Source organism: Hyla sarda, chromosome 1, assembly GCF_029499605.1.
Source record: "Hyla sarda isolate aHylSar1 chromosome 1, aHylSar1.hap1, whole genome shotgun sequence".
NCBI classification, from domain to species: domain Eukaryota; kingdom Metazoa; phylum Chordata; class Amphibia; order Anura; family Hylidae; genus Hyla; species Hyla sarda.
Window position 1 is genome coordinate 477,862,722 of NC_079189.1, and position 14,334 is coordinate 477,877,055.

The window sequence follows — 14,334 nt, forward strand, 5'->3', positions numbered from 1 at the left end:
TACGTTGGCAATGAACGTACCTCTGCGTCGTTGTCAAGGCAACGTGACTATTCTGGGGCCGGGCCCGAAGCGCTTAGAAGAGGCCCCTCCCGGTGAAGATAGCAGCCCGGAACCACTATCCCACCGGACCACCTCCTCTCCAGACAGTCCTGCAGCACCGGACCAGCACCAAGCGGAGGTGAGTACTGTACAGAACTAAAGGGGGGTGAGAGGGGGCTGGATGATGTCGAAGGCCGCAGTGGTCTTCAACCTACGGACCTCCGGAGGTTTCAAAACTACAACTCCCAGCAAGCCCGGACAGCCGATGGCTGCCCGGGCTTGCTGGGAGTTGTAGTTTTGAAACCTCTGGAGGTCCGCAGGTTGAAGACCACTGCGGGTGGAGAGTTCACTCGAGTATAAGCCGAGGGGGGTGTTTTCAGCACGAGTATATACTCGAGTATATACGGTAACCCTAATTCTGATAATCTTTCTGGGTACTGTAGTCCTCCCATTCCACATATTACTCTGGTTGCCCATCTTTGAACCCTCTCCAGCTCCACTATATCTTTTTTTGTACACTGGGGCTCAGTACTGTACACAGTATTCTATGTGTGGTCTGACTAAATTGATAAATCTGGGCTTTTGTGTCTACAGCTTATGTGTAAATGTATTTGTCTCCATGGTAACTGAACAAATGATTTGTAGTTTGCTGGTCCAGATTTACTAAAACTTTCTAATACAAAAACTTATTTTAACATATTTTTCCATAGCAACGAATAAGAGGCTAGCTTTAATTTTAGCAGAGAAATTTTAGAAATGAAAGCTAAGCTGTGGTTGGTTGCTGTTGGAAATGCACAAGAACAACAACAAAAATGGGCTTAAAGATAAACATGTATGTTGGTGTGCAGCACATAAATAAAGCTCCACCCACTTCTGGCCCATTGGATTTACTAAAAGGTTCATGCCATGGCTGCCATTGTATCCAGTGCCCAAATGTACACCATCTATTGAGGTGGTAAATATTCCTGGAACTTAGGATGTTACAATATGACTCTAAAGTAGCATGTGAGGAGGAAGTGCCCCCAGCATGCCTTCTCTATGCGATGCTGAGCCCCCTTCACCCCCCTTCCTTAGAACGAGCGGTATAAATCCTTTAAAGTTGCACATTTTTGCACAGAAATGGCCATGTTTGAGAAAAAAAAAGTGCAACTACGCCTCTAAATTGCAACTTGATAAGTTCAGTGTCAGTAATGTATAAACTAGGCGCACGCTTAAATACCTTCTGTTTTTCAGGTAATGGGGAAGGATTTGATGATGTCATCATTCAAGGTGATATTGAAGAATTAAAATTTGTGGCATTCTATACCAGGTAGAGATTTTATTGTATGTTTAAAAATAAAAGAAATGCTTAATTTTAATTTTTCCCCCCAATGGAAGCCATCATGTGGGCTGAGTAAATATTTACTGAATATTGGTTACTAATGATTCTTGTGCAGACATGGTGTAAGAGCACATAATAGCCACCCTACTGGCAATACATAGCAACTTTTGCAACTTATGCATGTATAATTTAAAATATCCAATTGCCAATAGAACATTTAAGAATTACTATGGTTCATTTTGATTATCTTGGCTGTTTGATAGACTTGAAGCGGACCTCACAACCATCATGACTTTTGCAGGGTATACTTTTTCTGAGCCCCACAAGTGGCATCCTCCCAAATTGTTTTACTGTTCCATAGACCTGTGGGTTGAAGGTGTAGTGGCACTGATAGTCAGGGATGGAATATTGCCTTGCCCCAATTTTTATAAATTGTATTTTCTTTATCAAAACCATTGATGAGATGGATGAGTTTGGTTGGCATATATGTTTAGCTGGCACATGCATGACCTGGTTCATGGTGCCTTCCTTGAATCTTATAAATGTGTCCTGTGAGATAGATGAATAGAAATTATAATTACTGGTAATCAATATATATATTTTTTTTTTTACAAATGTAATTCACTCTTTTTTTTCTAAAGAAAGGATCAGTAGTGCTTGAGCACTGGTTAATATCTAAACTTGTAAACTGTTTGTGTAAAGCTATACATTATTTTACTATTTAGGAGAATCGTAAGGAACTTGTATCCCAATAGTAAGATGACATCCTGCGTAGATCAATTGAGGTAATATTTAGGAACACTCACGTCTCCAGGTTGAAGGTTATTCTCTCTGGTTTCTCATAGACTAAACAACAGAGCTACCTACGTAACTTTATTATAATGTCATCCAACATCAGTACTGGACTTATTTTTCTATATATTGAAAAGTAGTCAGTTAAAGTAGTTTTCCAGGATAAAGAAATAGCTTTTTTTTATATAATTTTTTTTTCTTTTTTTTTTTTTTACAAACATCACCACTCTTGTCCTTTGGCTATGTCCGGAATTGCAGATTCATTGAATTGGGTTGAGTTGCAATTCCAGAAACAGCCAATAAAGAGGGGTACTGTTTCTGTAAAAAGTAAATAAATATATATATTTTTTAAGACTGTGGCTCTACACGGCTACATTAGTCAGACCTTATTATGTTAATAGTTAAAGCATGAGAGAGCGTAGTTAAGCTGCCCTATAGCTATGGGTTCATAATAAGGCACAAAAAGCTTAGTGTTGGAAGCTGAATAAGCTGTGACAATCTATTTCATTATGAACATTGCAGCAATGCAGGCACATTAGTTACTAACTGAAGTTTTTCAATCTGGTTATATTTAATTTATTTGTGCTGTAGAGTATATATCTTATTAGAATGGACATAGCTACAGTATATGTACTTGATATAAAAACTAAGGTGTCTACTTTTACGAGTGTGCAGCTCATGTTACTTGCACTTTTAAGCCGTGATGTCTCTTGATTTTGCAAAAAAAAAAATTGAATATTATTACTAACTAACATCCTAAATCTACACTACATCCTAGGTGGCTTAAAATGTGCAAAGAACTTGCACACAAAAGCAGTGGAGGTTTGTTTAAAAAAATCATCATAAACATAGAAAAGTTAATGGACACGCCCACTTAGACGCAATATTTGGATTCAGAGTGCTATGAGATCCTTCGCAAAGATTTCTGATGTGTGAAACATTTGCAATGCAAAATACACAACATAACATACACAAGCAGTTTTATGTATTTCTCCCATTATATATACTCCTTTTTGCTCCTACTGCCTAGGTCAGGCCTTCACAACTTTGCAGTAGGTGGGGCCATTTTGGTTTTTAGCAGAGTATTTCTATCTCAGTTCATGTTGATAAACTGTAGGGCATGTCAAGCAAAATGTTTTTGGTGATGACGTCAACGCTCACTGCATCGTGACGCTGACGTGAATGATGGGAGAGGGAACCAATGCACCTTCCTTAACATTGGTGGTGGGGATAGCGGTGTGTGCGTCCACTATACTCGCACTAGCAGCAGTGAAGGTATCCAGTACATTGTGATGTTAAAGCAAAGTTTTAGTCTAGTTATTAGACTAGGACCTATCTCGACATGATCATGGGCTGCCAGGAATCCTTTAGCAAGCCGCAAGCGGCCTGCGGGCCCTATGTTGTGCGGGCCTGATCAAGATCTTACATCTATTATACAGTAAATAATTCAGCAAATGAGTGATAGATTGAGCACCAACTTAAAAACAACAAAAACAAAATATTTTAAACCTCAATGGCCCCTATAAACATGAGAGAAATTGCAGCATTTAACTCAAGGCTTCAATCTGAAAGTTCAACTATGGTTTTTGCAAGGGTTTCCATATAAGTCCTCAAGACATGACCTGCTAGGGTTTTTTGTAAACTATCTGAGAAACATTGGCTTAAAGAAAAGAGAGTGAATGGAATACTGTTGAAGGGGTACTCCGGTGGAAAATATTTTTTCAAATCAACTGGTGCCAGAAAGTTCAACAGATTTGTAAATTACTTCAATTAAAAAATCTTAATCCTTCCAGCTGCTGTATGCTACAGACGTTCTTATAGTTCAGTCTGTGTCAGGAACTGTCCGGAGCAGGAGAGGTTTGCTATGGGGATTTGTTCCTACTCTGGACAGTTCCTGACATGGACAGAGGTGTCAGCAGAGAGCACTGTGGTCAGACAGAAAAGAACAGCTCAACTTCCACTGTAGTATATAGCAGCTGATAAGTACTAGAAAGATTAAGATTTTTTTGTAAAAGTAATTTACAAATTTGTTTAACTTTCTGGCACCAGTTGATTTGAAATAAATAAATCCACCAAAGTACCCTTTTAAGTGATGCCTTATTTTCGTTCTACTGTACATGAAACAAAAAATATTGGAAAGGTTGGATCAATTCAGTAATTTTAACTGGTTAAATGATGGCATGGCTATACACATTAGGCTAGGGTCCATTTGGGGCCTCTGTTGCAGATTCCATTTAGTGGTAAACAGAGCTGAGCAGTCTGGTCTGCTGCATGATGTACAACAACGAAGCCTGATGGACTTCATTGACTTTAATGGGGTCCATCGGGTTTCCTGCTGGTGTCCATCATTTTACCAGACAAAAAATAGTTTAGGCAGGTCAAGGCAACAATAATCTAATTTAATAGTAATAATAATATAATAATACAAAAGTATGCAAAGAAGGAAGGAATGGCACTCACCGCTTACTGTAAATTCTTTATCTTTTATTCTTCATAAAGTGCAGGTGCGTTAAAAGGCATTTCACCCAGCCGGGTACGGACACCAGTGCGCGTGCTACAGGTTAGCATGCACACTGGCGTCCGCACCCGGCTGGGGGAAATGCCTTTTAACGCACCTGCACTTCATGAAGAATAAAAGATAAACAATTTACAGTAAGCGGTGAGTGCCATTCCTTCCTTCTTTGCATACTTTTGGATTTTGGACACTTTAAACTTCACAAAGGAATTGAGCACCACTAACTGTTACGGGACAGACTTGATTCACCATAGGAGTCACGGGAAGCTTGGCAGTGCCGGCCAGCTTTTTCTAATTCAAGTAATAATGTAACAATCAGTCACCAGGCTTAAAGGGTTATCCACCATAAGGTCATTTTAGTACGTACCTGGCAGACAGTAATGGACATGCTTAGGAAGGATCTGTGCTTGTCTTGGGGCTAAATGGCTATGTTGTGAGATTACCATAACACTGTGGCTAGATTTTTGTGAACTGGTATTTCCTGTTTCAGTTTTCTTTTTTTTTTTTACTACAAATCCCATAATTCAATTTTCCTCCCTCCCACACATCAGCCACCCCACCATTGAAACATAAATGAGCTGCATCAATTCAAAAGACCTGTGGTTTTCAATCAGGGTGCCTACAGCTGTTGCATTAGTTGCAGATTGATCTCTCTCCCACCAAGCGATCGCTCTACCCATTGAAGCAGACAGGCTCTCATCAACTGACTAGTGAGTCAGGTCTTGACCGCATTGCAACCTGGGAAAAATCTGAGACAACAGTCATTTTGTATGCTGTTAAAAATAAATATTGGGGTGAAAATCCCATAAGAATTGTGAGAAACCATCACATACAGGTACATACACTATATTATGAACTACAGTAACTTTACAGCCCCTGTAGCATAGTCAAATACAAAAAAATTCCTGGAATACCCATTTAAACCACCACCATGGTGTAGACTGAATGTAGTTTAACAAGACTTTGTAGCAATAAAAAGAAGGCAAATTTTTTTTATATGCTTGTGTCAAGTGGTAACTCTGTTGTTCAGTCTACGCTGGTGGGATCTACATTTTAAACTATACGGCATTTCTTTCTAATGTTCTGTCAATAACTATTAAAAATCTGCCAATCCTGGGGACATGAAAGTAACAAAATGTCACACTATGTAGGCAATATTCTCCCAGTTTTGCATGATATACTTTTAATTGCTGTATTGTATGGACTATAATATAGCATGATGTACAGATAATTGAAAAGTCTGGATCATCTGGGACTAAAACTATAGTAATCCATCAATACAGTAACTATTACTAATTTTTCAATTACATTTTTTTGTGAACAATATCATACAAATCAGTGTTTTGCGGTTTTTCCATGATTAAAAAAAATCATGAGAATCTCTACTAGAAAACTATACATGAAAAAGGAGAAATGTGCTATTTGGTAAGTCCTGTAATATTCTATTGTTGTAATAATGTAACCACGTTACTGCAATTTGTTAAATGTAATTGCAAAAAATGTTAAATATATTTTTGTTATTGTTTTGAAGTATTTTCAGCTAAAACCTCCCCACAAAAAATATAGATAATGTATAAAGCTGTAAATAGAGAATTAGGCATACTTTAGGCATTTTAAAGCAATATATTAGAACGAGTGTTATGGTTATTTTATTTCAAGTTTTTTTTGAAGAGCAAACCTCCCAAGTGGATTTTAAAAGGATACCCTTAAGCAGAACAGGGGAACTAAATGCACAGTGCCCATTCAGGTCAATAAGTTGTCTGTTATGTGAGAGAGATGCAAATATGATACACTCGAAAGTTGGAAAGCAAAAGAAAGGGTTCCAGCTTGCAGGATTCTTTAAAAACGTAATTTCTTTATTGCACATTCATTAAAAGTGATATCCACGTGGAGGTAGACAGAGGGATAAAAATCTGACACGTTTCAACCCCAAGGATTTTAGTCATAGATATAATTAGCAAGTATCATCAGCTGAATTTAAGAACATACAAAATAGTCATATGATCATGACGTCACAACCTGCTAACAAGTTGAAAAAACGCAGTGTGTGGATAAGGACTAATACAAAAAAATGAATTTGCTGTAGAAATAAACTCATTTTGGAATATATAAAAGCATATATGCACATATTGGTAGACAGTTTCCAAACAGCTATCATTTTTTCTGGGGGTCCTTGTTGATGAGTTGGCATTTGTTTTTCTTATTTGTCCTTTCATTTTCCTTCCTATACATTGCATATAATGTTTTCGATGCTTTGTGTAGTTGTTGTTCTCTTTTCTCATGTTTGTATATTCATATGTAGAAAATGTATAATTGCCTTAGTACAGCTGTTTAGAACCAAACTGTACCGATACGTGTGTATATATGCTTTTATCTATTCCAATTTGGGTTTATTTCAACTGCAAATAATTTTTTTCCTATCAGTCCTTATTCACACAGTATTGGTGCACAGTGCACTTTTTAACTTGTAAGCAGGATGTGACGTCATGGTCATATGACTCTTTTGTATATTCTTAAATACAGCTGAAGATACTTGCCAATTATATCTATGACTAAGAGCCTTGAGATAGAAATGTGTCAGATTTTTATTCCTCTGTCTGCCTCCATGTGGATAATGTTTTTAATGAATTTGCAATAAAGAAATTATGTTTTTAAATAATCCTGCAAGATGGAACTCTTTCTTTTGCTTTCCTACGTGAACTATGGTCTTGCTCTGGACCATGCGTGCAGGCGGATTCCTTGTGTCCAGGTGATAAGCTGGTCTTGTATTTGAATGCATTTGGTTTTAGACACGCTAAAGTTGGTTGTTATGACCCTGGTAGGGCATGTTCACATGAATACTCGTGGATTTTTCAGCACTATTTTTGGCCATGTGAATGTGTTTATATTCTGTTCCTTATAGTGACAAAATGACAGAATTGTTAGTTGTCTATAAAAGATCATTTGGTCATTAGAATTCATTCAGGAGGAAGATATGAAATTAGTGTAACTATTTGTAATTAGTGCTTAAAGGCTCTTTTCACACATTCAGATTTTTCATTTCAATTATTAAAGGGTTACTCCGCTACCCAGCGTCCGGAACATTGAGTTCTGAACGCTGTGCCGGCTTCCGTGTCCACGCCCGCCCCCTTGTGATGTCATGCCCTGTCATGTGACATCACGTTCCACCCCCTCAATGCAAGTCTATGGGAGGGGGCGTGATGGTTGTCGTGCCCCCTTTCCATAGACTTTCATTGAGGGGGCAGGCCGTGACGTCACGAGGGGGCGGGTGTGAACACAGAAGCCCGCACACAGCGTTCAGAACTCAATGTTCCGGAGGCTTGGGAGCGGCTTAACCCTTTAAATACGAATCCAGGGACAGATCATAAATGGAAGACAGATATAAAGAAAAGACTGAAACTTCTCTTTTCAGAATCTTTTTAGCTTTGTATATAACAATTGCAATGCATAAACTGAAAAACTGAAATGTGAACATGGCGTAAAAATTGTAAAAATAAAATGTGGGTTCTTCTTCATTCTCTTTGCAATTACTATCAGTTTTTTAAACAACAAGAATAAGGTAAAATGCATAGTTTTGTTATTTTTATTATAAATAACTTAAATGTAATAAGTTACTTTGAAGCTATGCATACTCAAGTGGGTGGGTTGTACTTTTTTTTTGTATATTCTAGGAATGATGAAGTCATTGCAGTTGCCAGTATGAATTATGACCCTATAGTGTCCAAAGTAGCAGAAGTCATGGCATCGGGAAAATCTATACGCAAGCGAGATGTTGAGTAAGTAGTTACTGATAAAAACAATGTATATGCGCCAAACTGTTGATAGATTGAAAGAAGCTGATCTCTACACAGGGAAGAACAATGAGGCTTATTGAAACAGTGGACCTTTTACCTCTTAAAGCATGTTACCACATCATGGACTTTTCTGTGGCAAATTCAGTATAAATATTCAAGTGGATCTTATTAAATTAGTATCATTTCACCCAATTCACATGCACTAGAGTGAACACAGCCTAGGAACAAGAGTCCTGTTGTGTTTTTTTTCAGTGTAGGTCAGAAAGTCCCCAAAAAATGATCATCTGGCTAACATCATTGTTATTATTATTATTATTATTTATATAGTGCCATCACCTTTTTATAGTGGTTAACATAGCACAATATAAAGGTAACACATCAAGGTAAAGGTTACACTATGTTAATTCCAACTTTCTGATTTAAAAAAAAAAGTGTGTGCCCTGACAGCCACTTTTCCATAGACTTTCATTGTGCAAATTATTAGATTAAAAATACAGATTTTATTCCTATTTTACAGACATATTTTGCTATTCATTTTATGATGTGTGAACATAGCCTAAGAGTTCAACTCCTATTTATTATAGTAGAAGGGTTTCTTCATGTTATTGAGCAGCAGATACCTCCTGGGGAAGGTAATGCATTGAATGAGTTAAAATCGAGTCTAGGAGAGGCCATGGCCCATCTAGATGAATTCCGATAAAACATGTGGAATACTTTTACAGTTCGTACGGGATTTTCTTAAAGAAGCATTCCTATTATCTTAAAAACTATGTTCTAGGGAAATGTCAGGTATTAATGAAAATAGATATACTTATGGTAGAAGTGGAAAGACATTTGGTCATTGATAGGTGTCAGTGTTAGTAATTTACCCCACGATACCCAAAAAGCGACCATGTTAGGGGACCAAGTGGAAAGTAGTTTTGAAGAGGTAAAAGAAGTGAAATCAATACAGTAACCCCCCGACCTGCGATGGCCCCGACATATGATAAAATCGACATACGATGGCCTCTCAGAGGCCATCGCATGTCGATGTCAGCATCGACATACGATGCTTTTATATGTTGGGGCAATCGGATTAACTGCTATTCGATAGCGCAAAATGCTTAAGCTGCTGTTGGATAGCAGTTTAAGCATCCCAGGCAGGTTCGCCTACCTATTCCCGCTGCTCCGGGTCCACTTCGCGATCCTCCGGCGTCTTCTGTATCTTCTCCAGGGTCCGGGCCTCGCTTTCTGGTGTCGTTATTACGTCACTACGCACGCCGTCCGGGCGCAGCAACGTATTAACGTCATCAAAAAGCAAGGCCCGGACCCTGCAGAAGATGCGGAAGAAGCCGGAGGATCGCGAAGAAGACACCGGAGCAGCGGGACAGCATCGGGAGCCCCTTGGACAGATCGGGAGCGGTGAGGACCTGGTCCGGAGCAGCGGTGACAGGTGAGTACAGCTTCCTATACTTTACATTGCACGGATCCCTCAACATACGATGGATTCGACAAACGATGGGTCGTTTGGAATGAATTACCATCGTATGTTGAGGGACCACTGTAGTTTACCCAATATGGTTTGTCCAATGTGTTACCATTGCTTATCATTTGGAGAGTTCCACCAGAAATAAAGTTGGCCTAAAGAGGCAGCTCAGTTCATGCCTCCACAGGATCTTTCCCTGGCCTACAAAATGTCCAGCCAAAACCACCAATAATCTTTAATATAAGGCTGGGTTCCCACTACGTTTTCTCCCATACGGGAGCACATACGAAAGCATATGGGAGTGCAAGGTTTTAGCTCTCCCCTGCCGTATGCGCTCCCGTATGGGAAAAACTTGATGTGAACCCAGCCTAATCGAGTTTACGTATTATAGGTTTTAATTAAACTTTATTTGTAAAATGATATAACCTATAATGATTTTTTCTAAACTTTTTAATGCTTCCATCTGCATAGGATGTTTGTTCGTCACTGCAAGTAAGTTTAAAAGGATACCTGTCATTTAGAGAATGTCAGACATACATATCAAAAGTTTGATCACAGTGTTTAGACCCCAACCGATATCTAGATATCGCCAGGAGAAGTTTTTCTAAATGACAGGGACACTTTGAAGGTATTGTTGGTTTGTGCTGTGTTTTGAGCCTGTTATTGTTTGCTACTGCTTGAGCTGACCCACATTATACAGGTAGGTATCTTACTAAGGCAGAGGGTCAGTGGGACTTTTATCCGGAAGATTAGTGCACACAGACCTGGAAAAGTTGGCAACCTTATGTGGGATATTGAAACAATACCCTCTTCCTATACAGGCTGATTTATAACATGTAATCAGGGAGTGTATAGCCAATGTAAGAAAATATATCTGTCTATATTTACCTACTTTTTAATATTCTTTTCAAAAATATACAAAAATACAAGATCCAACTGTCTGTCTATACTTTGTTAATGCAGTATTAATACAAAATATTGTTTTATTTTGGCTATTTGCAAAAAAGTGTGTTGAACAAACATTTTTAAAGAAGTACTGTGGTGCTTAACATTTTATATCCTATCCAATGGATAGGGGATACATTATCCCCTGCCTAGCCCTCCGCTATTGTGCACAGGGCAATCTCCGTTCCACTCTATGAAAGGAGACTGTTGACCCCAACACGAAGCGGTGGCCTACATACCCCCCCATGTATCTCTATGGGAGATCCGGAGATACAAAAACTCTCCTATAGAGATGCATGGAGGGGGTATGTAGGCCACCGCTGTCTGGGGGGAGCGCCAGACAGGAGATCGCAGTGACAAATTGTTTAGTACCCCAGTACTCCTTTAAAGGGGTAATCCGGTGAAAAAACTATTTTTTTTTTAAATCAACCGGAGTCAAAAAGTTAAACAGATTTGTAAATTATTTTCATTTAAAAAACCTAATCCTTCCAGTACTTATCAGCTGCTGTATGCTACAGATGAAGTTGCATAGTTTTGACTATGAAAGCTATTCAACGGAATGATCATGGGTCATGTGACTTTTCTTTCTAATCTGCTTTTCTCCTAGAACTGGTGATATTTCCTGGCTAACAGGGAAAGGCTCGTAATCAAGGATGGAACTATATCTGTGAGAATATGCATGTGGAATGGTGTTGCTTAACATATTAACACACTAGGAATGCTTCTGGACACATCTCAATAAAAGTATATACTGAGGCCATTCTATTCTACATCCAGTCAAGGAATACAAATGATACTGCGAATGTAATTCATCTCTACTGAATGCTGGGACATCGAGAGTACCCAATGGATACGGATGTGACCATTTAAGTTAGAGCCTAGTACAGAAGACTTGACTTTGGTTACTTTGTGCTGAAGGTTTTCTTGTCTCTTCATTTTTCTACATTTCACATCACAGGCTAATGGAAAGTTGTGTCCAGCCACACATCTTTGCTGATCTATATTAAATGTCAAGCGTCAAAAACATTGTTAGACATAAAGAGTAAAATTGATTTGATAACTTTTATTACTTTTACACATTCAAACTTTTTAAGATGCTGCTCATGTTGAGAATAATGTACATCAATAACAGAATATCTATGACTTTATCCTATTGTTCTTCCATTAGAGTAGGTTCAATAGAATGACACAAGTGTGGTGACTAAGAATGGGGAGATGTTTTTTTTTTTTTTACCTTAGCTGATGATGACACAATCTTTAATTCTTAAAGGGGTACTCCGGTGGTTAATTTTTTTTTCCACATGGCATCTTCTTTGTAAGTTTAGTTTTTTTGCCATATACATGTGTTATATGTTTTGGCAGCATGTGTGTGTTTTTCTTACCTGTTTGTTGGGCAGGAAGTTCTGTAGTTCAGAGGGTTTTCTTTTACTGTCGTCCACAGTTCTGAGTCTGCTGTGGACAAGACGTCAGGGCTTTTTAATTTATTTATTTTTTCTCTGTCTGCATGAGAGGAATAAGCCACGCCCCCTCATCTCATCCAGCTGAGTACACAGCTCCTAACCTCCCCTCCCCCCCTCTGCTCTGTATTCTAAGGACGCAGGTCTGCACCGGAGAAGGACCTCATAGAGAAGATAAGTGTTATCTGAAGGGGAGGATGAGAAGGTGCACGGGCTGGGGATGTATGGACTGCAGGGGAATAAATCTCATACTGGGAATGATCTCTATATGTGAAGGGGGGGACTCCTGAATGACACATGCTGGGAGTTGTAGTCCCTGTTGTGTGTGTGTGTATGCTAGTGTTTACAAACCAGTGTGCCTCCAGCTGTTGCAAAACTATAACTCCCAGCATGCCCTGACAGACTTTGGGCATGCTGGGAGTTGTAGATTTGCAGCAGCTGGAGGTACAATGGTTGGGAAACACTGTTCTAGCCTATTCAGCATGCACATCATGTTAAACCAGTGTTTCCCAACCAGTTTGCCTCCAGCTGTTGCAAAACTACAACTCCTAGCATGCTCAAAGGCTGTCAAGGCATGCTGGGAGTTGTAGTTTTGCAACACCTGGAGGCACCCTGGTTGGGAAACACTGGTGTATGCCCTACAGAGGTGTGGTGAACTACAACCCCCAGGAAACTACAGAGGCAGCATGCTGGTGTTATACCACAGGCTGAAGACTCCTGAATGACACATGCTGGGAGTTGTAGTCCCTTTTGTGTGTGTATGCCAATGTATCCCAACCAAGGCTGATTATATTAGTGTGCTCTGTATAAGGGGGCTGTAGGATGGGTAAAGGGCAGAACAAACAAACAAAAAAAAAAAAGGAGCCACCCCAAACCAGCAAGGCATGTGGCATGCTGGGATTTGTAGTTTTCAGCACAGCAAGAAACAGGAAATAGAAGCAAAGATAGGAAAACAAAGTGGGGGATAAAAAGACAACAAAGAACGGAAATAGAGTAGGCCAAACAACAAGAATAGAAATGAAACAAAACAAATAGGGTAAGTCAAAAACGGAAAAACACGTTGACCACCGGAGTACCCCTTTAAACACCAGTCATAACTAGGATTTTTTAAAGAAAAGCTTAGCATAGATTATGTTCCACGCACTAGCTATGTATTAAAAACCCTAGCCATGGGTTATTGGTGCCCCCTTAACACTCAGTACCTAGGGCCTAGTTATGCCTCTGGGACATGCTTTTCAGTAAGAATAAATAGGGTCATCTCTTTGTGCCATACTGAATGCTACTATTCATAATAACCCCTTGATAGAATTCACTCTGGATGACCAATTTTATTCTTAAAGTGAATGACAAAGTAGATTTGGCTATAAACAAGTATCACCAATTTCTTAAAAATAATAGGTTTATGTGCATTACAGTTTGTGTAGTACCTGAAGAATGATACATGAAGAATACATGTTCTTTGGTCACCCTCCAATCGCAGGTGGAATATTTATATATATATATATATATATATATATATATATATATATATATATATATATATACATTTATATATATATATATATATATATACACATATATAGATATATATTTATATTCTCAGTTGATCACATGAATTTCGCTGACAACTATTCTAGATGATAATATATATATTTTTTTTTTACTTTTTAGAGGGATCGGAATAATGGCTATTTGTATACAAACATAGCTTGAAGGGAAGAGCAATGCAATAAAGCAATGAAAAAAAAGTTATATATTGTTATGTAACAATATGTATTTTTAAAGCATTACTTCATAGTATACCCTTCAATTAAAGCAGGCAATTCTATTTTTACATACTACTGTAAACAAAAACAAAGTACGGTAATATATAAAATAGGAAAAATATATATCCTCTCATATACACGTATTGTATATAGTCCCACTTCCTAGTATGTAAAAAGTGACCAAATCCTACTGTATTGGTATTATACAGATTGTAATTTATTGTCCTGGTTTAAAAGGAA

At 38.4% G+C, this 14,334-nt stretch overlaps 1 protein-coding gene across 2 annotated transcripts in view; it reads left to right on the plus strand.

Moving 5' to 3' along the window:
* AIFM3 (apoptosis inducing factor mitochondria associated 3) overlaps positions 1–13,802 on the plus strand; it is a 104,154-nt gene extending 90,352 nt beyond the window's left edge. The window contains exons 18-21 of one of the 2 annotated variants that reach the window (XM_056537282.1): positions 1,273–1,348; positions 8,339–8,443; positions 10,398–10,418; positions 11,479–13,802. In XM_056537282.1, the coding sequence (XP_056393257.1) occupies positions 1,273–1,348; positions 8,339–8,443; positions 10,398–10,418; positions 11,479–11,518 (242 nt within the window). In that variant the 3' untranslated portion in view covers positions 11,519–13,802. The remainder of the gene's footprint in view (positions 1–1,272; positions 1,349–8,338; positions 8,444–10,397; positions 10,419–11,478) is intronic. The other variant, XM_056537283.1, reaches the window with a different exon arrangement.
* Positions 13,803–14,334: the final 532 nt, after the last annotated feature.